General features: G+C 41.3%; 6 protein-coding genes across 6 annotated transcripts; 4 read left to right on the plus strand and 2 right to left on the minus strand.

The window, feature by feature from the left end:
* The first annotated feature begins 647 nt into the window (after window positions 1-647).
* Window positions 648-1,370, plus strand: LOC119693924 (histidine-rich glycoprotein). Its single transcript, XM_038118916.2, has one exon. The coding sequence runs from the start codon at window positions 648-650 to the stop codon at window positions 1,368-1,370; it is 723 nt and encodes a 240-aa protein (XP_037974844.2).
* Window positions 1,371-3,679: 2,309 nt separating this feature from the next.
* On the plus strand, window positions 3,680-4,595 carry LOC105394639 (histidine-rich glycoprotein-like). Its single transcript, XM_038119410.2, has 2 exons — window positions 3,680-3,877; window positions 3,966-4,595. Exons 1-2 carry the CDS (start codon window positions 3,680-3,682, stop codon window positions 4,503-4,505), a joined length of 738 nt encoding a protein of 245 aa, XP_037975338.2. The 3' UTR covers window positions 4,506-4,595.
* A 932-nt stretch (window positions 4,596-5,527) lies between these two features.
* On the plus strand, window positions 5,528-6,411 carry LOC105394640 (histidine-rich glycoprotein). The gene has a single exon (XM_011566546.3). The coding sequence runs from the start codon at window positions 5,528-5,530 to the stop codon at window positions 6,356-6,358; it is 831 nt and encodes a 276-aa protein (XP_011564848.3). The 3' UTR covers window positions 6,359-6,411.
* Window positions 6,412-8,825: 2,414 nt separating this feature from the next.
* Window positions 8,826-10,290, minus strand: LOC105384994 (eukaryotic translation initiation factor 3 subunit K). Its single transcript, XM_011555296.3, has 4 exons — window positions 10,124-10,290; window positions 9,809-10,028; window positions 9,343-9,562; window positions 8,826-9,017 (listed from the first exon to the last, which is right to left on the minus strand). Exons 1-4 carry the CDS (start codon window positions 10,174-10,176, stop codon window positions 8,866-8,868), a joined length of 645 nt encoding a protein of 214 aa, XP_011553598.1. The 5' UTR covers window positions 10,177-10,290; the 3' UTR covers window positions 8,826-8,865.
* A 505-nt stretch (window positions 10,291-10,795) lies between these two features.
* On the minus strand, window positions 10,796-22,985 carry LOC105385004 (WASH complex subunit 4). Its single transcript, XM_048624499.1, has 5 exons — window positions 22,552-22,985; window positions 22,244-22,410; window positions 21,538-22,019; window positions 11,513-13,648; window positions 10,796-11,231 (listed from the first exon to the last, which is right to left on the minus strand). The coding sequence occupies exons 1-5, from the start codon at window positions 22,827-22,829 to the stop codon at window positions 11,025-11,027; spliced, it is 3,270 nt and encodes a 1,089-aa protein (XP_048480456.1). The 5' UTR covers window positions 22,830-22,985; the 3' UTR covers window positions 10,796-11,024.
* Window positions 22,986-23,127: 142 nt separating this feature from the next.
* On the plus strand, window positions 23,128-25,169 carry LOC105393708 (TATA-box-binding protein). Its single transcript, XM_011565502.3, has 4 exons — window positions 23,128-23,571; window positions 23,944-24,074; window positions 24,379-24,622; window positions 24,813-25,169. Exons 1-4 carry the CDS (start codon window positions 23,323-23,325, stop codon window positions 25,086-25,088), a joined length of 900 nt encoding a protein of 299 aa, XP_011563804.1. The 5' UTR covers window positions 23,128-23,322; the 3' UTR covers window positions 25,089-25,169.
* The last annotated feature ends 1,814 nt before the right edge of the window (window positions 25,170-26,983 follow it).

A 26,983-nucleotide genomic window follows, 5' to 3' on the forward strand; every position in this document is an offset into this window, starting at 1 on the left:
CAATCTTATATTTCTTAATTTCACACTGCAAACAGCTAATCCAGCTGTGCAAGCAATCGTTATGAATTTATAAGCGTTATAATTCAGTTGGAAAAACTCAAACAGAAATAGTGAAAAGGGCTCGACTCTATTGGGCCTCCAATAGGCCCTTGGATTAAGTGTGGCTACTCGCCCGGAAGAATTGTTTAACGCTAACCAAACAGCGGTGTCCGATGCACCAAAGGACCCACTAAGCAGATAATTTACCATTGAATCGAGCTTATAAGCTGTCAATCAAGTATGCCGCCTCATACATCACTGCAGTATAGAGTAGGTATAACAATAGAATATAAAGTTTGAGTTTCAGTGAATGGTGTATACAGGTTAGATTTTCACGCTTAATCATAAGTAGTGTATTATTGAAATTCACGAAAAAGAAATAAGTAGGAAATTAAAAGATGAGATCGTTATATACTTTACCAGTTAAAATATAGGTATGTGAGTAGATCTGCAAAAATTAGCGGGCCTGTGACAAGAGTGCAGCGAACTTCACCTTGAACTAGCAGCTCCGCGGTTGCGGAACGCGTACTACCGGCGATGCGCGCGCCGGTATAAATGGCAAATGCCGGAGACAAGGGTCAGTTACCACCGGACTTCCTTCCACCAACATGCGAGTGCTGATAGCGGCGGCGGCGGCGGCGCTGTGCCTGGCGGCGTGCGCGGCGCGGGAGGAGGAGGGGGGCGGGGACCTGCAGCCCGCGGCGAGTCATCACCACAGCCACGGCGGCGGCCACGAGCACCACGCGCACCACCACCACGAGCACGGCGACAAGGGGCACAAGGGACACAAGGGGCACCACCATCACCACAAGGGCGAGCACGGACACCACGGCAAGCACCACCACGAGGGACACCACCACGAGCACGGCGGCGGACACAAGAAGCACTGGGACGAGCACGACCACCACGGCGAGCATCATGAACACGGACACCATCATAAAGGAGAGAAGCACGGACACAAGAAACACCACGACAAGGGCGAGCACGTAGACGGCTACCACAAGAAGTACCACAAGGACCACTTCGACAAGGACCACCACTTCCACGACAAACACCACAAGGAGGGCAAGCACCACAAGCACGACCACCACCACAAGCACCACGAGGATCACGGCGGACACCACAAGAAGGGAGGCCATCATCATTCCGGCCACCACGAGGACCACTACGGCAAGAAGGGCCACCACGATAAAGGCCACTACGACGAGGACCACAAGGGACACAAGGGCCACCACGGCCACGAGGAGCACCACCACCACCACCACGACCACGGCAAGAAGGGCCACCACGACGACCACAAGCACTGGGGCTTCCACCACGGGAAACACTGACCGCCCGCGACTCTATTATCGTTGTTATGTAGTTTTAAGAGAAATCCCATTTTTTATACTTTTTGTAAGAAATAAACGTTCCATGTGAATACTTATTATAGAATTTTATTCTGTAAATAGAGACTTGAATATTAATTAACATGTAAGATGACTGGCAGCCAGCGTAAGCACATGATTCGCCTCGTTTAAACAGTTTTTCAAGCCAAGCCTGCGGCGTTGTGTTGGCAGCACCACTGGCGCCACCTTGTCAAGTAAACAGCTGGGAGATGCGAAGGCTTGCAACCCTGCGTAATGAAATGGATGAATGAAATATTTTCAATATTTTTTAAATAATTATACGGATTAGAGGACCGAGAAAGAGCGCGAAATAAATAGAATCAACAATTAATAAAGGCATGCAACTCTAAGGCATGTATCTACGATTATGTTCGTTTTTAGGTAGAGTTCGCTTAAAAGTAGAATTTCCCTATTCGGTGAATAGTATAGTAAGAAAAGTATAAGTGACCATTAACTAACGACGACGGGCAATATAATTCGTTAGATTAGTAAAGTAACGTAAGCGTTATATTACCATAGAAGTATAATATAACAGTACTTAATATAGCCTTTTTGTGTTATAGTATACCGACCCACGTACCTATGTAGTTGTATGGCTTCCAGGAGCAGATACTTTCCTGAAATGTCCATGTAAGTATATAACACCAGTAAGTATTAATAAGAGATCTATAATTATGAATTTATTGTATGAATATTACATATATAGCTACAGTAGTATCGGTAAGGGTTGGGGGGTGACTCAGGGGGTTATTAATTTTTCCAACGACTTTTATGGCTGTTTTGCGTCTCTAGAAACTTAGTTGGCACTTTTGCTGAGTTTTTAAGTACGTAAACCAAAATGCTGGGAACTGGCACTGGCGGTAGAACGTTATTACCTTCACTATCCCCGGCTTAGGAGTCTTGGGTGGGACATAATATTTATGAGATTATGAGTAAACTAATCATAACATTTATAAAATATGAAACCATTAACATTTGGTTTAGATAAGATTATTATTAATAAAATATGAAATACGTGAACATGAAAATGGTATGTAGATGCAAATTTATGAGCGTAGGTAAATTAATAATATAGAATTTATTTGGCGTGTATTATAGATCTTCGTGCAAGAAGAGTTAGAAAGAGATTATCACTCGAGGGAGTCATGGGAAATACACTCGCAAGTAACGATAAAGTTTCACTTACAATTTTAATAAAAAACACAAAAAAAACACTCACTCACGCCTTGTACTAATGTACTCCCTTGCGGGGTAGGCAGAGGTGCATTGCTGCACCCACTTTTCACCAGAGTGTTATGTTAGTCCCAATGTAATAGGGGGCGGGCCTATTGCCATTTTACGGGCACATCCAAGATCCGAGAACAAATATCTGCCCCAGCCGGGAATCGAACCCGGGACCATCGGCTCAGTAGTCAGGGTCACTAACCACTACGCCATTCGGTCGTCTACAACAATTTTAATACCGACACCTAATTGGCCCAATTGGTTAAATCAACAATTTGTTTTTTTTTTTATAAATATTCTTTATGTTGGAATTTTTTCCGTTAAGGAGTAGGTAATTTGATTCTATAAACTGGAACTTAAAGTCATACATATTTGCGTCTGGCTGCGAAACACTGTAATTTGCGCCTTTTGTATCTAATTCTTCATTTTCTCTCCGGTGGTGTACAAAACCAAAACATGTTTTATGAATACTTTTCAAATATGATGACATGTTTTATGAATAATTTTTCAAACTTTCACTTTGATTACGAATAGGCGAATGTAGAGTAGGGTAGGACACCCCCAGCCAGTTGGAAAACCGAAATTCAGCAGGTATCCTGCAGGGGTTGAATGAGGAAGTCCCAGGACTGCATATAAGGCGATCTTTGGGAGGGAGCTTTATGCTTAGCTGTGGACAATAGTGGCTTAGAGTGATGATGATACTAATCGATTCTGAAAGTTTGATTGTGGTCAGTGCATATAGATATGTAGTTTTAGTAATTATATGAACGCCGCTCGTTTTTTTATCATTCTCTCCATGACAAAAAGCGCGTACCACTTTATCTCGTACGTTTTAGCCTAGGCGCCTAACATTTCGCAACATCTTTGGCCTGTAATTACGCGTAGCGCGTACCACCGCAATGTCCTTGTTCGACGTTTTCACCGAATCGAACCTACAACTGTATGCTATAAATGCCCTCCCCTGTTAGATTTGCGTCAGTTCAGTCCCAGAAAGCAGCCACAGCAGGAGGATAATCACAGGTGTTAAGATGAGGACGCTAGTGGCTTTAGCCGTAGTGGGATGTGTGGCGATGTGCGCGGGGCGTGAGGTGGCGGGGGCGGGGGAGGGGGACCTGGTGCCGGCTGCCAGCCACCACAAGGGGCACCACCACGAGGAGGGCGGCGGCAAGGAGCACCACGAGCATCACCACCACGAACACGGGGAGAAGGGCCATAAGGGACACAAGGTAATTAACTGTAGCTAGCCCTGGTAAAGACTTTTACGTCTGGCACAATGCAACACTATAAAACTTATACATAATATGTTGATTTTAGGGTCATCATCACCACCACAAGGGCGAACACGGTCACCACGGCAAGCACCACCATGAGGGCCATCACTCCGAGCATGGAGGTGGACACAAGAAGCACTGGGACGAACACGACCACCACGGGAAACACCACGAGCACGGACATCACCACAAGGGAGAGAAGCACGGCCACAAGAAACACCACGACAAGGGAGAAGAGACCGAGGGCTACCACAAGAAGTTCCACAAGGACGAGTACCACAAGGACCACCACTTCTACGACGACCACCACAAAGAAGGCAAACACCACAAGCACGGTGACTTCCACGGACACCACGAGAAGAAGGGCGGCCATCACAAGAAGGGAGGCCACCATCATTCCGGCCACCACGAAGACCACTACGGCAAGAAGGGCCACCACGACAAGGGCCACTACGATGAGGACCACAAGGGCCACAAGGGCCACCACGGCCACGAGGAGCACCACCACCACCACCACGACCACGGCAAGAAGGGCCACCACGACGACCACAAGCACTGGGGCTTCCACCACGGAAAACACTGATGTAACGTTAAGACCCTTATTGTTTTATTTATAACTTACTTAGTTCATTGTTATTTTTTACCACTTTGTAAATACTGAATAAAATCTTGTTGAATCTGTAAAAATATATGGCTTTATGATTTCGTAAAATATGGAATACAGTTCCAGTTTAGCGCTGACTAATATTATTACTTATCAGACACACTAGAATTAATTTTCCGATGTGACGGTTTAAAAGACGCAAACTTTCTATATCTTAGAAAGTTTTAAGTTTTAAGTATTTTAGTATCGATGTATCAATAATAATTGGGCTTTAATGATGACTGGTCTAATTATGGGGACGTTAGCTTTCCTGCCTTAGTAGGCAGAACACAGGTTTGGAATCCGGGCACAGAGAAACGGGAGCACAGAGATAGATCGGTAGAAAGACACTTGTTCAGTGTGTTATTTGTGTCTTATGTTTTACATAGTGTTCTTGGCGTATATAATATACTTACCGACAAAAAAGTTCGTAAGTACATAACTGTAAAAAATACTAATTTTAATCAAATACATGCAATGAATTAAAAATAACATAAATATTTATAAAAGCCACATTATAATAGCTACGCTACAACTAATTGTTTCACTGATTCACTGACCTTGTCAGCTTTTGTCAATGACATTACGATTCGTCAGTGCACGTAGCGCGTAGCGCGTGCCTGATGGAGATATTGAAAATAATTGTGTGTCAACACCCGAGACGTAACGGATTGAGATTTAGCGCAGCGGAGCCCGATGTCGCCACCGAAGTCAGTCGTCCAGAAAAGTGCAGCAATTCCGATTGCTACAGACCAGTGTAATCGCAGCCAGAGAAAAACAATCTCATCTATAAAATGTGAGATCAGAAAAATAGTGTTACACTTTATAGCAGCGGCTCTCTGCAAAACTGTCACTGTGAGCTTCACAGCATCAGGTGAGTGAAGATACCATAACTTTCTTTTGTAAACATTGTATCTACCTCGCCAATCTAATCCTAATAGCTTTTTATGTCGTTACAGAAAATGCGGCTCCTACTACTACTAGGGCTGTTTGCCTCCGCACTAGCTGCGATTGTAGCCCGAAATGTAGACCTGAAAGCCGAGACACCCGCCGTCGAAAAACTGACAGCAGAGCTAACGGGCCCAAGTGCTGTTGGGGAAACCGCGCCCAGCGGTGACGGCGGTGACCTGGCGCCCGCCGCCACCGTGCACAAGAAGCACGAGGATCACAAGAAGGAGGAAGGCGGCGGCCACGAGCACCACGCGCACCACCACAAGGAGGAGGGCGCCAAGGGGGACAAGGGGTACAAGTCGCACCACCACCACGACAAAGGCGAGCACTCGCACCACGGCAAGCACCACCACGAGGGGCACCACGACGAGCACGCCGCGCACAAGAAGAAGCACCACGACGAGCACGACCACCACGGCGAGCACCACGAGGCGGCGCACGGGCACAAGGGCGGCAAGTTCGGACACAAGAAGGGCCACAAGAAGGGCTCCAAGACCACCGGCTTCCACCACAAGTCGCACAAGGACGAGTACCACAAGGAGCACAAGTTCTACGACGACTTCCACAAGGGCGGCCACCACAACAAGCACGGCGACTTCCACGGGCACCACGACAAGAAGGAGGGGCACCACAAGAAGGGCGGCAAGCACGAGAAGGGCCACCACGAGAAGCACCACGGCAAGAAGGGCCACCACGACAAGGGCCACTACGACGAGGACCACAAAGGCCACAAGGGCCACCATGGCCACGAGGAGCACCACGCGCACCATCACGACCACGCCAAGAAGGGCGGCCACGCCGGCGGCAAGGAGCACGGCTACAGTCACGGCAAAAAGCACTGAACGAGATTTTCTTGCTGTGGGTGTTTACTGTTGGTTCCTATTTATGTCTGCAATTCAAGTCACTATTATTAGTTAAGTTTTAAATATGTTTTAAAATAAATATTTATTTAGACAATGAATGTGAGTGGTGTGTAATTTGTCACCGGGGGTTGCGGCCGAGCGCCGAGGGGTCGCCGGCCCGGGGCGACGCCTCGCTAATTAGAGGCGTGCCCTTCGCAGCCCTTTAATTCCACGACAACTTTATTATTAAATGACAACGCCCGTTTGTAGGTAGGTACTTACTTCCATTAATATGCATTCATTTCCTCATTTCTTAAGTAATTAATGATAAACATAGGGAAGGGTGGAAATTAAGTAAGTAGGTACCTAAGAACCTACTTACTTGATACACAGCGGTCGAACATTTACCGCCAAGATTGGCTACATAAGCCACATCCGGGCATACCAACGAAGCCTAAATCTCCATTAGCAGTCGCCGTAGCCGTATCGGCTTGGAAGACATCACATTACATCACACTTTTACACACTTACATTTTTAAAATAAAATACCGATTGATTATGGATTTTTAACGGATTTAAATATAACAGATCGATTAAATACGATTACGATCTTTAACAATTAGTTAGGATCCACTTCCGTTTTCCGTTTTCACGACTTTATAGTTGGACTGTAGATAACATTATATCTCTAAACAAAGGAATATTACTAGAATAGGTCATTTACCTACTTTAGTAGGTAATATTAGTTCAATGGAATAGGTATACTTACCTACTAACGGGAAGAAATAAACTCACCCCAACCAAATGTGCGATACCACAGAAATGTATAAATATGTAAAATACCGAAACATAAGTACTTACATATAATTATAACTCAATGGAAAATAAAAATTTACTATTTTTTCGCATGAAAGTAGATATTTTCGATTATTTTCCGATGCCGCCAAAACCGATCATCTTTTGTTTATTGTTAGTTTTTAATACCATCGACATCGTGACAAAGGTATGTGGCCCAAACAGCCCATTAACACAGCATGCGTACTTGACACAAAACCTTTTTATTTGAATTTATTTAAAAACTGGGTTTTAAAATCGGCCGACGATACTGTCTTAACACTCTACTCTACCTCACTCTACTCTACCCTGGTTACACCGGTAGGTGATGATCTCAACGAGTAGGGCTCGGTGGGTAACGGGTTCCCCTCATCTCGCATAATCTTTATTGACCAAAACTCATTTCGCATAACTCGTATGGTCTAAACTTTTTTGACCGAACCATCACTTTGCCAAGACTTATGTGGCATAAAGCTTGTTTCGTCTAAAACTCTTTAGCCACAATCTTTAAACACCTAAGTTTCGTTTGCTCAAATTTATGTTCGTCTATACCTATGTATAATCTTGTTTCTCCTAATGTTATCTTAATAAATAATATATTAAGTATGTAGTAAATGTACAAATTGTGGTATTTTTCTTCTACACCCCGAAAATCACGATATTGAATGATAAAAAAATCGAAAGTTAACGAGCAATATAATAATTACAAACCCCATGAGATCGAAACCTAAAGATAGGTGCGACGACGAGCAAAGCGAGGAGGAGCGTGTTAGGTGCACATGTTCATCAAAACCAAAGCGGAGCGTTTTCCAAACAGCGGAAACAATACAAGGCACCAGTTTGCGCTATAGAGAGACGCTCCGTCAAAGTTAAAGCCAAACAAATATTATTACTTTGTATAAACCTATTATTAGGCTATTCAAGATTTGGCCATACCATTATTAGGCTAAACAAGATAATGCGAAATAACTTTTTACTAATCGAGATTTATGCCATACGATTTTCGGCGAAACGAGACTTTGACCAAACGTTACTATGCAATACGAGATTAGGCAAATAGATCTTAGGCCAAAAAAGGTAGAACCGTGGGTAACATTTCTGTGGTAGGTACCTACCTACACTCGGAACTAGGGCAAGACGAATGTTAGGTAGAATACTTACCTAGGAACTGCTGGACTGATCCATACACCTTTGAAGCTCCCATACACGGATGGCGCAAGGCAGCCAGTGAAACTGCGTAGCAAATTACAACATGTTCTGGGAGTGATGATGAGAGGCTGTGGGTCTATCATTCATATACAAGGTTTCTCGTGTCTCACGGCAATGCCACATGATGGGGAAATATATTATACTTACCTTCAATATTCGCCCTTTCGAAGTTTCCATTCAGTAAAAATTTCAATATTTTAAGTACTTTCCCTTCATGTGTCATCACTGTGTGATACCCTCTTTATTGAAGATTACTGTTGGGATAGCTGATCCTTTCTAAAAAGATCTATAATCTATGTAGTATAACGGACTAATGCATCATTATAGTCCCCAAGATCACTTCATTCTACAGCAAAAAAAGGTTTCTTAGCATTATTATAAAATAGTAGGCCTGTAGGACTGAAAGTATTTTTAAACTACAGCATCAATCATATGATTGTTTATTTATAAAGGATAATACAAATTTACAATAAGGCCATGAGCGGCGCCAGGTGCTCAAACTCAATCTTCTCAGTGATGTTCTTAGTCTTGATGTTTTCATCTTGGTTGGCAATGAAGATGAGGTCACCGTCGTCCCTCCATCCATATTTCTTTACCCAATGTTTAAGAGTCACATCTGTAACAAAATGAAAAAGTTACATTTTTATTAATAACTTCATTATAATTGAAACACAGAGTCACTTCTATTTGTGTTGTATTAAATTAATGTATCTATCATGAACTTCTAATATCAATATAATGAAATCTATTCTCACAAGCCTCAGCTAAGAAAAATGAAGGATAGGCTCAAATAAAATAGACCTAGTTTACTTCTGAGAGTTCATACATATTTAAAAGATTGGCAGCATTCACTAGTCTTTTGGTCTTGAGCAGTAATAGTGCCAAATCTAAGCAAGTTTAAAGTGTCAGTGGTCTTAGCTGAAAATATGACGATTACTTACCATCAATCCCACCAAGCAAGTTAGCAAGGTTATCCTTATCAATGGTCTGGAAGGTGATGCCAACCACGTGGCAGACAAACTTCCTGATGGAGTCATGGAAGCCGACAATGCGGTTGCACAGCTCCGGCATCTGGTGCACACGGTTCCAGAACTGGGCGAAGTCACACTGCTCCAGAATGTCTGCTAGGTACTTGATCTGCGAGATGGTTTCATTCTCAACCTGAAAATTATAGAGATTTAACTGTGAGTTGTTTATCAGTTAACTGAATGGGAGTCAATGCTGAGTATGAGGATTGATAGAGGCAGTGTATACTGCTCATAGATTGGAATGCAAACAGTACTACAACTAAGCCATACAGTTTACACATAGTATTCACTGTAAATAAGGCAGTTAGTCTTATTTTAAAATAAGGGAAGCTTGTATCACAATAAAAACACTCCATAATGCAAAAATATTTTATCTTACCACAGATTCCAATAGCAGGCATTTACACAGGGTGAAGTCCGTGTGCGGATAGTTGGTGATCGCCTTCAGAAGGATCTGGCAGGTGATATCAGCGTTAAACTTTTCAGGGTTGAACTGGTATAGCTTCAGCACAGCTAGGTTAGCCTCCAGGTCGTAGGTGTTATCCCTTGATTGCATGTCCACATACCGCTCTAGAGTTTGAAGATTGGCCGGGTTGTATCTGCAAGAGTCAGTAAGTGTGTGTAAGTCAGTAAACATCGGAATCAGGAAGAAAGGTGTAAGGATGCTTTGGTTTAAGGTTATTCAAGAATTTACCTTTCTATAGTCTTTAGTATGCTGGCAACCGTTTGTTTCATAGTCTCGGCCATCGTGTAAAATTACGACTCTGGTAACTTTGTATCCAAAATTTTGATTATTCTTTACCAAACAATCAAAAATACACTGTATAGCGTGGCAATGGCAGCCGGAAAAAAAATCGAATCCGAAATGTCAGGCTGTAAATGTCACATAGTATTATAATCATATTATAATTTACTCTGTGATTATCAGTTATCTCTCTCACGCAGTACTAAAGTTTGCTTTGAATGAAAGAGAAAGATAATCGAGAAAAGTCAAGTGACATTCACAGGATATCTTCATATGATGTCTATGGTTTCTCAGATATCGAAACGCCTGGCAGTTATTATTCTGAGGCAAATAAGCAAGCTGATGCTGGATCAAAGAACATGTATACAGTAATGAGAAGCCCTAGGCCGAGGAACATGATTGAAGTATTTATGTTCTCTAAGGATAAGCATATTACATCCCGAAGTCGGGGACTATACTCATCACCTGCTGACAAGTGTTTACTGCTGAATGTAGGCATCTGACTAGGATTTCTTTCCTAACGCAGCCGTTACAGTGATTAGAATATTATTGCTTCAACCAATCACAGTGTTCCTCCACGGGGTAGTTAGCATGATCAAAAATTATTTGCAAACCAAGTTCTATAAGTATTAACATTAGTTTTATTAAATATTCGGTATATACAATAACTTTAGATAGGTACATTATATTATTTCAGGTTCTCAAATGGACATTGTAATGCTTAGAAAGGTGGACATGAAACTACACAAATTCTCAGTCATAAAACTAAGCCCATTCCCACCGCCCTTAAAATTACAACATCATTTTTGTATCACCCACTACACTTAACTATCAATATAAAAACTTAACATTAACGGAAAAATATTCTCGCACTAGTTAAACTGTAGTACAGCAATTGAAATTCTTGTTCCATGATTTTGATTTTCTTCTCAGTGAGGGCCAGGGCTTGCTGCAACTGCACTGACCCTTTGCTCTTCTGTTCCTCGAGTGAGCGTCGCTCCTCGCCGATGTGTTTCCACACCGACTCGAACCAGTGGAGGGACTCGAAGCTTGAGTCCTGGAAATGAAAGATAGAATTTGGATAAGCTTAGAAGTTTGAGTTACTTATAAATGATTATTATTTATTATTATTTAATTCTTTATTGCACAAATATAAAAATACATGTACAAAAGGTGGGCTTAATGCTAAGAGCATTTTAATGATCTTTATTATGGCTAATTAATACCAGGTAAGGCTACACGGGTTCGTTATCGACGTCGATAAACTCGTTTAATGCGCGCTCCGCCAATCAGAGCGCCGCATTTATGGCGAATAAAATAATGGTAAAACTTCCTCACCTGATCTAATAACTTCAGTATGTAAGCCACGCCCATGGCGAACCCGTCATCAGTGAATGCCGCACCGACTTTATTCTTCTTCGTCATCTTGTCTTTGGACAAAATCATGTGCTCCACAAAGTTCAGCGTCAGCGGTGGAACTATCATGTAGAAGTTTTTCAGGTGCACATTCTTAGGATTCCTGAATATCGGCGCGAACACGTCCACCAACAGCTTGAAGTATTCCGTGCCCTGCGTGAAGTTGCATACGAGGCTGTCTATATTCTGGTCTAGAATTTCGGCCGCGTTTACCGTGGAAGGTTCCAGATCGTTTTGTTGGCAGAGTGTGGTGAAGGAGGTGTCTCGGTCGAGGGCGGGGAGGAAGACGGTGGCGTCGGCGCAGCAGTGGCGCCCCCCCGCGCGCACCATGCGCACGTAGCCCAGCGCCGCGCCCACGTCGCCCACCAGCGCGCGGAACAACGCCAGGTAGCTCTGCCCCTCCGCGTCCAGACCCAAGCCGCGGATACCCTTGTTGAACTTCTCCGCATTCTTGAAGCTATACATGTTTCCGTTAGACGCAGAATGCTCTTTGAAGTTCCTCAGGTCACGTATTAAGCGCGATTTGATGTGCTCATCGTAGAGGAACTGCGAGAATGTGAAGAATTTCTTCTTGAGGAACTGGTAGGTGAAGTTGACGGTGGTGTTCATGACGCCGGCGCCGTGCGTGCGGATGGAGTTGGCCACGTGCCGGATGTTGATCGAGTTCAGGTGCTTGTTGTTGCTGCTCTTCTCTATGAAGATCTGGTTGTTTAAGTTGTAGTGGTATTTGGATACGAATATGTGTATGTTACGCATTATTTCAAGCACGTCGAGGCCTTGCTCGAGAGTCTGTGTAGGTAAATTATCTTGGACAGTGTTTAGGTTGAACTTGAACTTGGCCATTTGCCTCATTTCTCCATAGGTTTTCCAGTCTGATAAGACCACGGTTGTCAGGTTGTAGTACATAGTGGATAGGTAGTGCTCCACTGAAGGTATCACGGATATGTAGATCTGGTGAAGTCTGAAGTTGTCAATAACAAGCAGCATCTTCTTTGTCATTTCGAACATAAAGGGGTTGACGACATCCAACTGTAGATGCGAATGTATGTGCAGTCGCAAATTTGTCTCTATCTGTTGACTAGTAGATTTCACTACATTTTCCTCCATCAGGAGTTTGATACTGTCAAGAAACTCTTGGGCTTTGTTTGAATTGAATTGTTTATCTGTTTGATGAAGGACAGTAATGCAATCTTCTATGGCACTGAGGAAGTATTTCAACTTGAGGGAATGCATTTGCTGTGTGAAATTCTGTTCTAGGTAGATGGGAATCACATTCTGATGCCAGATGAGCCAGGAGCCATTGCAAGATGCTTCTATGGAATTCATGAAGTTTGATAATGATTGCACTTTCTCCAGAAGAATTCCAAGCTTGGCGTAGGCGTCCTCTTCGTATGTGGTGTCTGGAATGAAGCTGAGGGCCACGTTGGCCGCCACGATCCTCTCTGTAGTGGCGGCTCCTTTGAGCGCTTTCTCGGCGATCACCACACACGTCAACTCATCCAGTCTCTGATTAGCAAAGTTCTTGTCGGTCATCAAATTCTTTTTCACTTCCACAATAGACGAAGTCGCTTGAAACATCAGATGTTGGATGATCATATTTATGGAAGTAACAATATTACTGCTGTTTCTGTTGACTGCATTCTTGAGGCACTTAAGAACATCAATAATTTCAAAAATCGACATCAGCATGCTTTTCGACAGCGGTATTCCCAGCGACAAGTGCAAATTGATCAGAGTCAGCAACGAGTAATGTGTTTGCGACGCCAACTCCAATCCAGACAGCAGTGCTTTAGCATGTGTGCCCATCTCGGCCGCGTTCAACTGTGTGTGCTTTGGGGAGAAGTAGTCCTCTACATTCAGCACCCACTGTATGCACAGAGTTTGTAGGTTAGCTACATCTCGGGGTAGGGAGGTTTTTCTGCCGGTGATGTAGGCCTGCCTGGCGCGCAGCATGGTGTGCGCGAGGCGCGGTGTGGAGGCGCAGGCGGCCGCCAGGTGCCGCTGCAGGAACTGCTCCGGGTACCACACGCACGTGCCCGATACCGGCACGCTGTGCGCCTGGGGGATGCGGAAATAAATAAAGAGTTAGACTTAGTTTTGTCACAGAATAATAACTAGTACCAGGTACAGAAGCCCATCTTCGCAATGGCCTGCAAAGAAATATGACTCCATCCCATAAGCAATAAGATCTAATTGATAGGATGATAAGGTCGGCTTTTACTTGCTGGGATTATTTAAACTCAAACAAACATGCGTTCTGTATGAATCTTTATTTGCGTCTAATAAGACATGTTAAACTTTTAAGTGGACTGTATGTATAGATAGGTAGACACTCATAATGCCCAAGCGGGGCGGCAGATTACAACTTGACAGCCATGTTTTTTTTTTTTTTTATTTTAGGCGGGAATCCATTATTACAACCATAGACATTCCGCCCACCAAGAACTTAGTTCTTTTACTTAAGTAGGTACATTTAAAATATCAGATCATAAATGCAAACTAACCTCTAGACTTAGAACTAATTTATATCTTAGAACGAACTCGATATAAACTTAACGACTGCAAAACACATTTTAGTATCAACATCCTAAATTCCTAACGTATTAACAATGAAATAGGTATCTCTAAAATATAATAATACATGTAGTTATTTAAAACGTAAGTATTTGCTAGCCGCCCACCATTACATAACATTGCTCACTGTAACAGGTAAGTATTAGTTCTAGCTTAAAACTTAAACTCAGATATTGACAACAAAATGTTAACAATTTAAACAATACTAAATATAACAAGTAGAAATTGCCAGCTTCAGCATTAACTATTCTAATTTAACAACCTACATAAACTGACAATCTTTAAAGTAAATAGCCTCTAAGACATTAACAATTTATTTAACTTAACTATTTAGTAATTACACAAATTTTACTTACTGGACGCTTGAACACTCCAGATTTACATTTCACTGATACTACACGAGTAATATTGTCAGGCCCAGTATGTTTAAGTATTATTTTACCTAGTACCCATTTAGCAGGGGGTAAATTGTCTTCTTTCAGGATAACAATATCTCCTATCTCGGGCTCAACACTTTTAGTATTCCATTTGTACCGTTGATTTAAATTAACTAAGTACTCCTTATACCATCGGTTCCAAAAATCATTTACAATTTTTTGCGTTAAGCGCCATCTGTCTAATCCTTGAACATTAAACTTAGTATAATCATCATCAGCTAGATTTAACAAAGGTTCACCTACTAAGAAGTGGCCTGGTGTCAAGGGGAGAGGGTCGCTTGGATCGTCACTAAGTACGGAAATAGGTCGTGAATTTAGACACGCTTCCACCTGCGCCAGAACTGTCGACATCTCCTCATAGGTAAGTGTACTATTCCCAACTACTTTACGCAGGTGCGTCTTTGTACTACGTACGCCGGACTCCCACAAACCTCCAAAATTTGGGGAGTGGGGAGGGATAAAATGCCACGTTGTACGCTCCAAGGTAAGTAACGAAGCAATTTCCTCCGTCAGTGATGATTTTGCACTGTTGAAAATGTCTCGCATCTCTCTATCAGCTCCGACAAAATTAGTGCCATTGTCGCTATATAAATCTTGACAATGGCCTCGCCGAGCAGTAAAACGCCTGAATGCTGCTATGAAACCTTTAGCAGTTAAGTCAGTAACCGCTTCCAAGTGGACTGCTCGGGTAACCATGCAGACGAAGAGGCATATGTAGCCCTTATACGATTTAGCTCCTCTGCCTGGTGAAAATCTTATGTTGATAGGACCACAGTAATCCACTCCAGTAGACCTGAATGGTTTACTTGGTTTTAATCTCGCCTCAGGAAGAAGACCCATGAATGGAGTTGTCTTCTTGGTGGTATATCTTAAGCAGATAACACATTCTCGATAAACCTTCTTGACTTGTTCCTTGGCATGAATAATCCAAAATTTTGCTCTTAGAAAGTTTAACATAATCTGAGGACCTCCATGCATAGTTTGATGATGAGCATCAACAATTATGAGCTTGGTAAGGTGATCCTTAGCAGGCATAATTATTGGATGTTTCGTGTCATAACATGCGTCTGATTGTGCTATACGTCCCTGAACTCTTAATGTTCCTTTTTCGTCAAGAAAAGGGCAAAGAGTACGTAAATTACTCTTTTTAGGAACGCATCCTCGAGTCTTTAACTGTTTTATCTCGCTTTCATATTCTCGCCTTTGAACTTCTTTAACACAACAAAGTAATGTTTCATTTGTCTCCTCTACTGTAACAAATTTTGTTAATTTAGCTCTCTCGGTTTCTGGTATCTTTAAATTCAAAATTCTTCTGCAATAACTTAGTACTCTTAGCATTCTCGATAATGACGAAAATCTTGTCCAAATGAATTCTTCTTCATCTATCTTTGATAAAACAGTTAAAGCCTTGACTCTTTCCTCCTCGTGTGTGTCCTCAACCTTAGTACCATCACTCTCGATGTTAGGCTCAGAAAGCCACTGCGGCCCATTCCACCACAATGAGTTTTGTAGCAACTCATGTGGTTGCATGCCTCGCGAAGCGCAGTCCGCAGGGTTTGTCTCCGACGATACATGGCCCCATTGCTCATACTCCATGATGTTTAATATCGTGGACACTCGGTTGCTCACAAAAGTCGTCCAACGACTTGAGCCTCCCTTAAGCCATGCTAAAACGATGGTGGAGTCAGTCCAGCCATATAAATCCTCTTTAGGTATTTCCATCACTTGCGCCACTTCGCTGATAAGTTTTGCTGCCAACGTTGACCCACACAGCTCGAGGCGGGGAATCGAAATCTCCTTTTCAATGGGGGCAACTTTGGTTTTTGCTGTCAGCAGGTGTACATGTACTTGGTTGCACTCGTCTATCACTCTAACATACACTGCTGCTGCAAAAGCTGACTTCGAAGCGTCCGAAAACACGTGTAGCTCGATTTTCGAGTTTTGAGTAGCATTGTACCATCTCGGTAGCTTTAGCTGTGTTAAATCTACTAACCCGCGTCGATATGCAAGCCACTCACTCAGTAGATCTTCAGTCAAACGATCGTCCCACTCTAGACCCGATTGCCACAGTTTTTGTATCAGAATTTTCGCCAGAACTATGACAGGGGCGATCCAGCCTAAAGGGTCATATAATCTTGCGACATCAGAAAGCACTTGCCGCTTTGATATCGAATCTGTGGGCTCTGGTAACTTTAACATGTACTCGAAACTATCAGCGTCTCTATTCCAACTCACTCCAAGAACCTTTATACTCTTGTTTAGTTTGATTGAATCAGATCCTTTTTTTTGCTCCTGTCCTGTCTTCTCTGTTTTCCTAATCTTCTGTAGTACTGTCTCTGAATTACTGTTCCATTTTTGTAGCTCAAAACCTCCTGATCTCAATAGTTTATTCATCTCATTGTATATATTCATAACTTCATCTTCTGTTTCAGCTCCCGTGATTAGATCGTCCATATAGAAATCTTGCCTTGTTAATTTTGCCGCTAACGGATATTTAGATTCTTCTAACTCAGCAAGTCTCTGTAGGCATTTGACAGCCAAATATGGCGCACATGCTGTTCCAAAAGTTAGCCGTAACAGCTTATAATGCTGTATAGGTTGTGACTCATCCGATGAAAATCTCCAAACTATTCGCTGAAAATCGGTGTCTTCATCAGCCACACGGACCATCCTGTACATCTTCACAATGTCCGCGACGATGCACACCTTGTGCCTTCTCCATCTCATTAGTATGTGTCTCAAGTCTTGCTGCAGCTTCGGACCCACGAGTAGATCGTCATTCAGCGAGACATTGTTAGTCCCTTTACTCGAAGCATCGAAGACGATTCTCACCTTTGTGGTCTCCTTGTCTTCTCTCACTACGGCGTGGTGAGGCAAGTAGACTGCCTTGGGATTCTCAATCTCATTTTCATTCACCTTTCTCATGTGATTTAAACTCAAATATTCTTCAAACACTTTATTGTACTCTTCTCTCAGTTTAGGTTCTCTCTTTAGTTTTCTCTCTAAAATCTCTAGTCTCTTGATAGCTATCTCTTTTGAATTACCATATTGACTCTTAGGATCTTCTGTTGTAAATGGTAGTCTTACCACCAGTCTTCCTTCATCATCTCTCACTGTCGTTGCGTCGAAAATCTCTTCACACCTTTTCTCACTCTTGGTCATCTCTTTGTGTATTGTGTTAGGCTCATTTTCCATCTCCCAAAACTTCTTCAATAAGTCATCTTCTTTCACTTGTACATGCATGCTCATAACATTTGCCTTTGCTAGTTCCTCAGGACCTCTCGCCGCTCTTCCAGATAAAATCCATCCGAATATGGTATTCTGTGCTAGTAGGCTCCCTTCAGATTGCTTAATCAAGCCATCTTGCAATATTTCAGCATACACCTCTGCACCTAGAAGTGCATCTATTTTACCTGGTTTCGTGTATGTAGGATCAGCTAAAGGTAAGTGACCAATTTCTGACCACTCAGGAACTGTCAACTCAGCTGCGGGAAGTAAAGAAGTTAAGGAATGTAACACATACGCATTAACTTGTATCGAACTTTCTGGGCTATGGCGTGACTCTACTCGAAGCGAAACAGTGTGTTTTATTCTCATACGACCATCTCCCAGACCTGACACCCAACCACTAACAGGTTTACGTGTAAGCCCTAGTAATTGTACAGTAGCCTCAGTTACAAAAGATGCCTGCGATCCTTGATCGAGTAAAGCTCTAATAATTTGTTTACAACCTGTCGAATTAAATACCTTTACTCTAGCCGTCGCAAGAAGCACGCTGTTGGGTTGCATTTCTCCTCTGGAATGCGCTGCGGTGATGTGCGTGTCACCTTGGGATGTGCTCGGCCTCTCGTGTCCACTCGGTGACGCCGTCGCTGCAGCCTCGTTCGCTGACGTACCCTCGCGCCTGGCCTCCTTCTCCACTCGCTCGAAGTGTAGCATGGTATGGTGCCTCCTTCCGCATTTTCTGCAACTTGACTGCCGACACTTCAATGCTGCGTGTGTTGGTGATAAGCAGTTGAAGCACAGTCGGTTACTCTGGACATACTCTTGTCGCTCATTAGGTGTCATTAGCCCGAACCGCTTGCAGTGATAAATATAATGATTCTCATGACACATCGCACACTCGACATCATTGCTCTTCTGTTTATTCTCAATAGCAGTGTGAAATATTTTAGCTTTCGTGACAGGCTTGGCAGGTTGATTAGGACGCGTCACGTTAGTGTCGATCATCTCCAACGACCGGAATCGGTGCTCTAAATATTCTCGTAGTTGCTCCCAGGTCGGTAACTCATCAGTAACCATACTAACATGCTGCTCCCATTGTCTCATGGATTCTGTGTCTAATTTTGATACGACAAAAAATACAATAATTGCATCCCACGAGCTCGTATCGATACCCATATTTTGCAGGGACTTCAGACAAGTAGATGTTGTATCAAGTAAATTCTTCACTGCACCAGCTGATTCTGTGTTTATTTTTCTCATAGCAAATAAACTTCTCAATATTGCGTTCGAGTTATATCTTTTATTGTTATAACGTTTCACTAATTGTTTCCAAGCTTCTTCGTAATTAGCTTCTGTAGTTGAAAAGTTGCTCAATAGATTCTTGGCTTCACCAGTTAAATAACTTTTTAAATAGTGTAATTTCTGTACTGCCGTAATGCTCTGGTTTTTATGTATAAGCGACGAAAACATGTCATAAAATGTTTGCCACTCTTCATATCTTCCGCTAAATGTAGGTAAGTTAATTTGAGGTAATTTAACTTCACTCTTTATCTCGGCGCTGCTGCCGGGCGCCGCCGCCGCCGCGGTGTCGGTGGCGGGCGCTGACGATGACGCTGCACTCGGTGACAACCGCTCGATAACCTCTCGTAACGCCGCCTTGTATTCCACATAATTATCTTCGAAAATGTCATACGTATTTTGCGTAAAATATGCGTCAGATCTATCTTGCGAAGCTAACACAATCGCCTTATGTCCTTCTTTAAAGTCGGTAAATAATTGTTCCAACAACTCCAACCTTGTAAGTAAATAAGGTAGCTTAATTTTTTCCTTGGCCGTTTTCTTGTAATTTTTGATAGATCGCTCCAACTGATCGAATAACTCATCTTGTAATGATATGAGCACGTCCACCTCCTTCGTAGTAGTCATTGTAGCTCACAAGTAATAATCCCAGCACAAGCACTAAGTCCGTAATTTATTAGGTAGGTATAGTTCTTAAAAACAACGTAAATGCACCCTGTCCATAGTCTGTAACTCACTCACTCAATGTCTCATATTAGAAGTTTTTAAGAATGTCTCAAAATCACGTAATTATTGTTTATTTACGCACTCGCACTCAAGTTTATAACTTTTCAATTATAATTGCACTAAATCTTGCAAATAAACAGGTGTCCGCCGGCCGCCTTATCTCTGTCCCGGTGGTTCTTTTTGTTCTCGCAGGTAGGCTCGCTCGCGCTCAGTCCGGTTCGATTTGGACCAAATGATAGAATGATAAGGTCGGCTTTTACTTGCTGGGATTATTTAAACTCAAACAAACATGCGTTCTGTATGAATCTTTATTTGCGTCTAATAAGACATGTTAAACTTTTAAGTGGACTGTATGTATAGATAGGTAGACACTCATAATGCCCAAGCGGGGCGGCAGATTACAACTTGACAGCCATGTTTTTTTTTTTTTTTTTTAGGCGGGAATCCATTATTACAACCATAGACACTAATTTAGATCGCGTTCCGGCCGCACACGTTTTTATTTACTTACCTACCAATTAATTTTTGAGGGAATATGCGCCTTATTTCACTGGACTACGGTGCATAATAAGTTATACGTGGTTATACGCATTGAAAAAGAAGCCACCTTAGGGTTGCCTCAGCACCACAGACTACAACGTTTACTAAGCAACGGACTGACTTTGTAAAAAGAATGACATGTTTTAAAACAAAATTAATTTGAATTTAGAATACAAAGCTATTCCAAACTTTTTTTCTATTGGAAATAACCAGTAAAAACAATAACAATTTCATAGTTAAGATATTTTGAAGTACATAAAATATGTATGAATACCTAAAACATTTAATTTTGTGAAAACATGTTTTTTTTTGGTTATAATTTATATTATGGATATAATTTATATTATGATACAGAACGTGTTAGTTTCGTTAAGCACTAATCCCACTCAGCGCACATTTTATAATCGATTCATTAATGCATTTTGAAGGTAGTTGTGTCTGTAAATTTAATACTTTAACGAAAACAAAATTGGAATAGACTTTGTTCAACGTGGAGAAAAAAAAGGGTTTGTAGTTCGGATTAATTTCATTTCAAATAAGGAACGTAGAAGAAATCAATAAAATACTTAGGACGTCTTGCACAACAAAGTTAAATAAAATTAAATCTATGACCTCTTGCTCTGACATTATACTGTCAGAGCAAGAGACAAACTATTTAATTTTATTTAACTTTGTTGTGCAAGACGCCCTTAGATTAGTTTTACATGTCAGCATCTTTTGGTAATCTAAAAAAAATTGAATTTGGATCACGATCCGTATTTAAGCAATTAAATACGGCACAGTATTTTTTTGCTGCTTTTTTTCTTTTTATGTCCATTTTTCTATTCATAATTTTTAATAAATACCTAAATACGACATTTATAAACTAGTACAAAATAGGAACAAATAGCGCGCGCGTGTATCGTCTTCCGCTTGCGGCAGCCGGCAGCCGACTAGATTTGCCCCATCGATGGGGCAGGCGCCAGGCTGGCGCCTGCGCCGCCCATGCGCGGAGTGACACAGGCCTGGTTTTGTATAGAAACATAAGAAACCTAAAAGTAAACATTTAAATAAATAATGGGGGTAGATGTCTAATGGAGGGTTATAATTCCATTAAAGTTTAAAGTTATGGTTTTAAAATTAAAAGGATAACTGTTTATATTATACCTTTGCATCAAGTTCTAAAAGAGCTTTAAATATCTTCTTATCATGGGTTCCAAATAAATGAGTATTTAGCACAAACAGTGCATTTATTTTAATACATTTGTACAGGTTCACTGATGACGGCTTTTCTTGAATGAGTTTGTCCAGGTTGAATATGGCTGATTTTAAATACTGTGTCATTTCATTGGCCAGTGTGGTTGTGTTTTTGTCTACCAGCTTCTGACGAAGAATGGACAAATTGTTCAGGGAGTTCTGCACAATATTATCATTCATCAACTTTGATCCAATGTTATCAATTGCCGCAAGAATAGATTTAAATCGATCCTCTGTTAGATCAACACTCTCTGGTCTTTGTCCCTTCACTTCCTTGCAGTATTTGTCCCATTTGTTGGTCAGTGAAGTGTTGATGATCAGAAGCTCTGTCAGAACTAGGATGGTGAATATTTCTCCAATGTGGTTTATAATGTAGTGGAGTTGTATGCCATCTGAAAGTGAGAAATTTTATGCTTATTATATTAAATATACCAACACACTTTGCATTCAAAATAAGGTATTTATTTGCATAATTTACAAGAAAGGTCACCACTCACTTGTAAGTTATAAGTTAATTCAATAGCACTCACCTCTACATCTATAACAGACAATTTATTCATTGTGTAAGACAATTAATTAAATGAATGAATAAACTAGTAAGCAAAATATATCTTACTCAGGTTGACCACAGACTCGGTATAGATGGCAAACACCTGGCTGCAGATGTTCCGCAGCACATCCTCACAGCGGCCCACAAACGCACTTAGCAGGCAGATTGCCTCCATTTGGGAACTAACATCACTGCCAGAGTACTCTTCATAAACAGCCAGAAAAGGAAAATGTCTGAAAGATATTAAGTACTATTGTAGTGTAAGTAACATACTTAATAAGTTTAAAAATTAAAAGGTAATTTAATTTCTTTGTCCCTTACCTGAACATTATTATATGATAATAGGAAAGCTATTTAGAACTAGGTACACATACCTTTCATAGGCTTCCTTCTTTAATTCAATCACTTCAACACATAGTGAGGATAAAACACTGAGTACTTTAGTCATCAAGGTGTTATCTGATGAAACCAAGTCAATGAGTGAGACCATTTCGTGTGGCTCCATGACCGCCTGGATGGGCACGAATGTCTTGTTGGACTCCCATGGCTCGTCACATGTGAGGGATCTGTATTCAAGGAACTGCCTTTTGAAAAAGTGTCCATACTCCTTCAGTATAATTGAACCAGCTTCTTTCTCTGCATCCGATTTCATTGTTGTGCAGTTAAAGTTAACGAATGGATAGTATTATAATTCCATCGAACTAAGTAAAACTTTAAGCATACATTATTAGTTAATTACTCCTATCTCTCAAATAAAAGTGTAGAAAATTACAAAAACCGAAAGAAAACAAGTTTAGGAACTTTTTGACATTTAGGTATTTTGTAAACAAGACTATTAACATTCTACTTTAAGTAATCTGTGAAACGTGCTTCTTTGAATAAGAGAACGGACCCCTCCACAGAACAGATGACACGAGATGCCAAAACGTCAACTTCAGAAAAATAAAACTGTCCAATTTTTGTTTCGGTTTTGGTTGCTTGAGAAGCGCTTATTTTGTTTCTAACTAAAAGCATTCAAAACTGTGTATCCAAGCAAAACAAAGTGAAACGGAAGAAATATGTATAAAATCCTTTAACTGGTAGCACCACAGGTTGTGTAGAAACCAAGATAAGCTTACGTTAGCAGTTCGCCTTGTGTATTCAAAATGGACTTGAGTCCTTACAACATACCGGGGATCGGGACCCCGTTACATCAACCTGAAGAAGACCAGCAGATTTTGCCAAATGCCCTGCAACAGCAGCAGATCCAGCAGTCGCAGATGCCGTCGCTGGCGTCGATGGGCTCGTCGCCGCTGGTGGGGTTCGGCCTGGCGACCCCGCAGCGCAGCATGCACACCTACGCGCCCACCTCCAGCTACGCCACTCCCCAACAGATGATGCAGCCACAGACACCGGTATGTTGTGTATTGGAACATTTATCTACTTTCTGTTATTTTAGTATCCCATAGTTTGTATTCGGCACATAAACCAATTTATAGTAGTATAGTAAAATGTCTGTATCCCTGCAGGCATTTAGTGACTGACGCTCATCTAACTGGCCCATCTTTTCACTATGGTGACAAACTAGTCTATCTCTTGTGTTTTTCAAGGATACAATACAGAGAAGATGATCTCTGTAACTTAAGAGAAATGCTAATAACTTGAGATTTCAACTTACATAGGACTTAACATTGTTCATGTTTGTTATATTTATGTATGTTCAAATATCTATATTTATTTTCAGTTATGTGAATAACCTCTTAACATTATTATTATGAATTTTTCAGCAAAACATGATGTCTCCCATGGTGACGGGCGGCAGCCTGGTCGGGCAGCAGATGCTGGGCCAGGCCAGCCCGGCACCCATGACCCCCATGACTCCACATTCCGCCGACCCCGGCATCCTTCCACAGCTACAGTAAGTTTATATTCACAGCTATAAGTATATAGCTAAAATAGCACTGTGGTATGACTTAAATTGGTTTTTATGTACATATTTAATGTTGTGTACAATGCAGGCTTCCTCAAAACACAATTCAAAAACATTGAGAGATGTCACAAATTTTGCCTAAATAGAGCAATTTGGGGGACCCTGCACATCTAAGTTTGCGATTATGAATTCACTGGAAAAACTCTGTTTTAATGCAGTGGTCACTTTATTTCAAAATCACTATTTTGTAAGTACAAACATTGAAAACTACTTTATAACTTTTTTTTTTCAGAAATATTGTATCCACTGTAAACTTGAACTGCAAATTAGACTTAAAGAAAATAGCACTGCATGCCCGTAATGCTGAATACAACCCAAAGCGGTTTGCTGCTGTCATCATGAGAATACGTGAACCGCGGACCACAGCCCTCATCTTCTCATCTGGCAAGATGGTGTGCACGGGAGCCAAGAGTGAAGAGGACTCGCGATTAGCCGCCAGGAAATATGCTAGAATTATACAGAAATTAGGTTTTGTGGTGAGTCCTGTTTAATTTTTTACATATTTTTTATACCATAATAGTCCTTTTAATCTTTATGTATCAATAATTATTAAGATGTAATCAACGATGTACAAAAATGTAAGCAATGACAATTATAATCCATACTTAATATCAATTTTATTATCATTACAAAGCCACAAACAGTAACAAAAATCTCACATTTCAGGCAAAGTTCCTGGACTTCAAGATCCAGAACATGGTGGGCAGCTGCGACGTGAAGTTCCCGATCCGGCTGGAGGGGCTCGTGCTCACCCACGGCCAGTTCAGCTCCTACGAGCCCGAGCTCTTCCCCGGACTCATCTACAGAATGGTCAAACCCAGAATTGTACTGCTAATATTTGTATCAGGGAAGGTTGTGCTAACCGGTGCCAAAGTTCGACAGGAAATATACGAGGCGTTTGATAATATATACCCTATACTGAAAAGTTTCAAGAAACAGTGATAGAATTAAGTTTTATTTGTTGTTTTTCTAGTTTTAATTTATGTTTAACAGTCTAGAAATATAAGATTACTTTCGAGATTAGCTGTTCCTTTTATTCGGAATTCCTTTTAGATGAAACTGTTATTTAATACGGTGTGGCGAAAGGTTAAGCTTTTGCCACTTTGGTTCTATGGCAATAGTGTTCTAAAGGCACAGTAGGTACACAAAAGCAACTGTATACTTACCTAAGATGTGATATAAATTAAACCAAATTGACAGAACAGTGTATTTGCGTAAACAAAACAAGTAGAAAACCCACTGACCCATATAAAATTCATTCAACAGCTATTCCAGAACGGAACTAAACTCACGAAAATTGAATAAACAAAGGATTTCGGACGCTTGTTTATGACGACAACGAGGCTTTACGGAGGCTAACGACACCTTGTCGCGCGACAGCCGAGCAACGCCTTCTGTTGTGGATATGTAAACTTGCTATATCACAGATCGAAGGATCTATAACTATAGGCACTTCAGCACTATCACTATAAACTGTTCTTGGGTTCGATTCCTGGTCAGTTTTTAGTTAAATTTGTCCAGCTCGAGCTTGGTACATTGCTTGAGACTGTGCTATATGGGCAAAGAAACCTGACCACTCTCAGAGTGAGACTGCTATCTGGAATTAGGTTTTTTGCCCCAAACTGTATCAAGAAGTAAGCACCTACCTAATTAAATAAAAGGGCTTGTAACTTATTAGGTACCTTACGTAGGTATTTTATTTTGTTGATGGTTCCTAACACAAAGTGTAAGTTAAAGTTCGTTAACCTTCGGTGAATATAAAAACGTATTTTACTGCGGAGCGTTGTCTTGACTACGCGTTCCTGCAGTTTGGGTTCGTGTGCAGCTATTGGTAGGTACCTATATCATATCTGGTAGTAAAATTCATGATTTATACAGGGTACCTATAGATATCGCCGTAAATTGAATAAAGAAATTAAAGTAATTCGTCAAAAATCATGCATTTTTAGGATTAGAGAATACGCTATGGCACAGCGGATTTAAAAAAAAATGTAAATCGTGAATGATCGAATATCGTTGATTATCGTAGTAGGTACCTAATCCGAAAGAAGGTTACTTAGCTCGTCATACTTTGGTTTTACGATATTCTAAAACTTTGTTAATCACGTGACTTTGGGTTTAAAACGGTGAATTTTATTTCAGAAATTATATAAACAAACGACGAGCTATGCCACCTCATTTCGGCTACACTTTAAAACACAACACTACTTTAGCATACCATGTTGAAGCATTCCATATGCCAACTATTGCCAACGTCAAGGGCAATAAACAAGCATTATCTTTCATCAAGTTATATCAATAGCGGGGCTCATGGTCTAATGGATAGTCAGGTAGCGCCGTTACTCTTGACCAAGACCAAGAGGGTAGTATCTGATGCGGGGGCGGAATCGAGGCCGCTCCGTGCCGCCCGAGGCCCGGAAGCCGCGCCACACGCGATTAGGGTGACCACGCTTTTGGGAACATCAGTTAGGTACAAAACAAAGGGGTGAATACATTAGGTATTGCCTCTGTATGGTGCCACAAAGATAATTCACCCGCTGATGTAAATGTATGCATTTCATGTATGCGTAGGTATGTATTTCAGCCATTGCTGCTGTTTTGAGTCAGTGTGACATTATAATAAAAAATAATTAAACTGTGATATACTTATGTACTTAAAACAACATGACAATAACTGGCACGCATATATTTTGGTTATAGGTACTGTAAAATGTAATTATTAATTAGTTATAAAGTCATAGTTATAATAACAGTTTCAAATTCTGCAATGACTTTGATTTGTTGATTTAGCAAATATCGCATTTAGTATTAACAACTGAGTCCCGGAAAATGTGAAT

The sequence above is a fragment of the Plutella xylostella genome, chromosome 12, assembly GCF_932276165.1.
Source record: "Plutella xylostella chromosome 12, ilPluXylo3.1, whole genome shotgun sequence".
Lineage (NCBI taxonomy): Eukaryota > Metazoa > Arthropoda > Insecta > Lepidoptera > Plutellidae > Plutella > Plutella xylostella.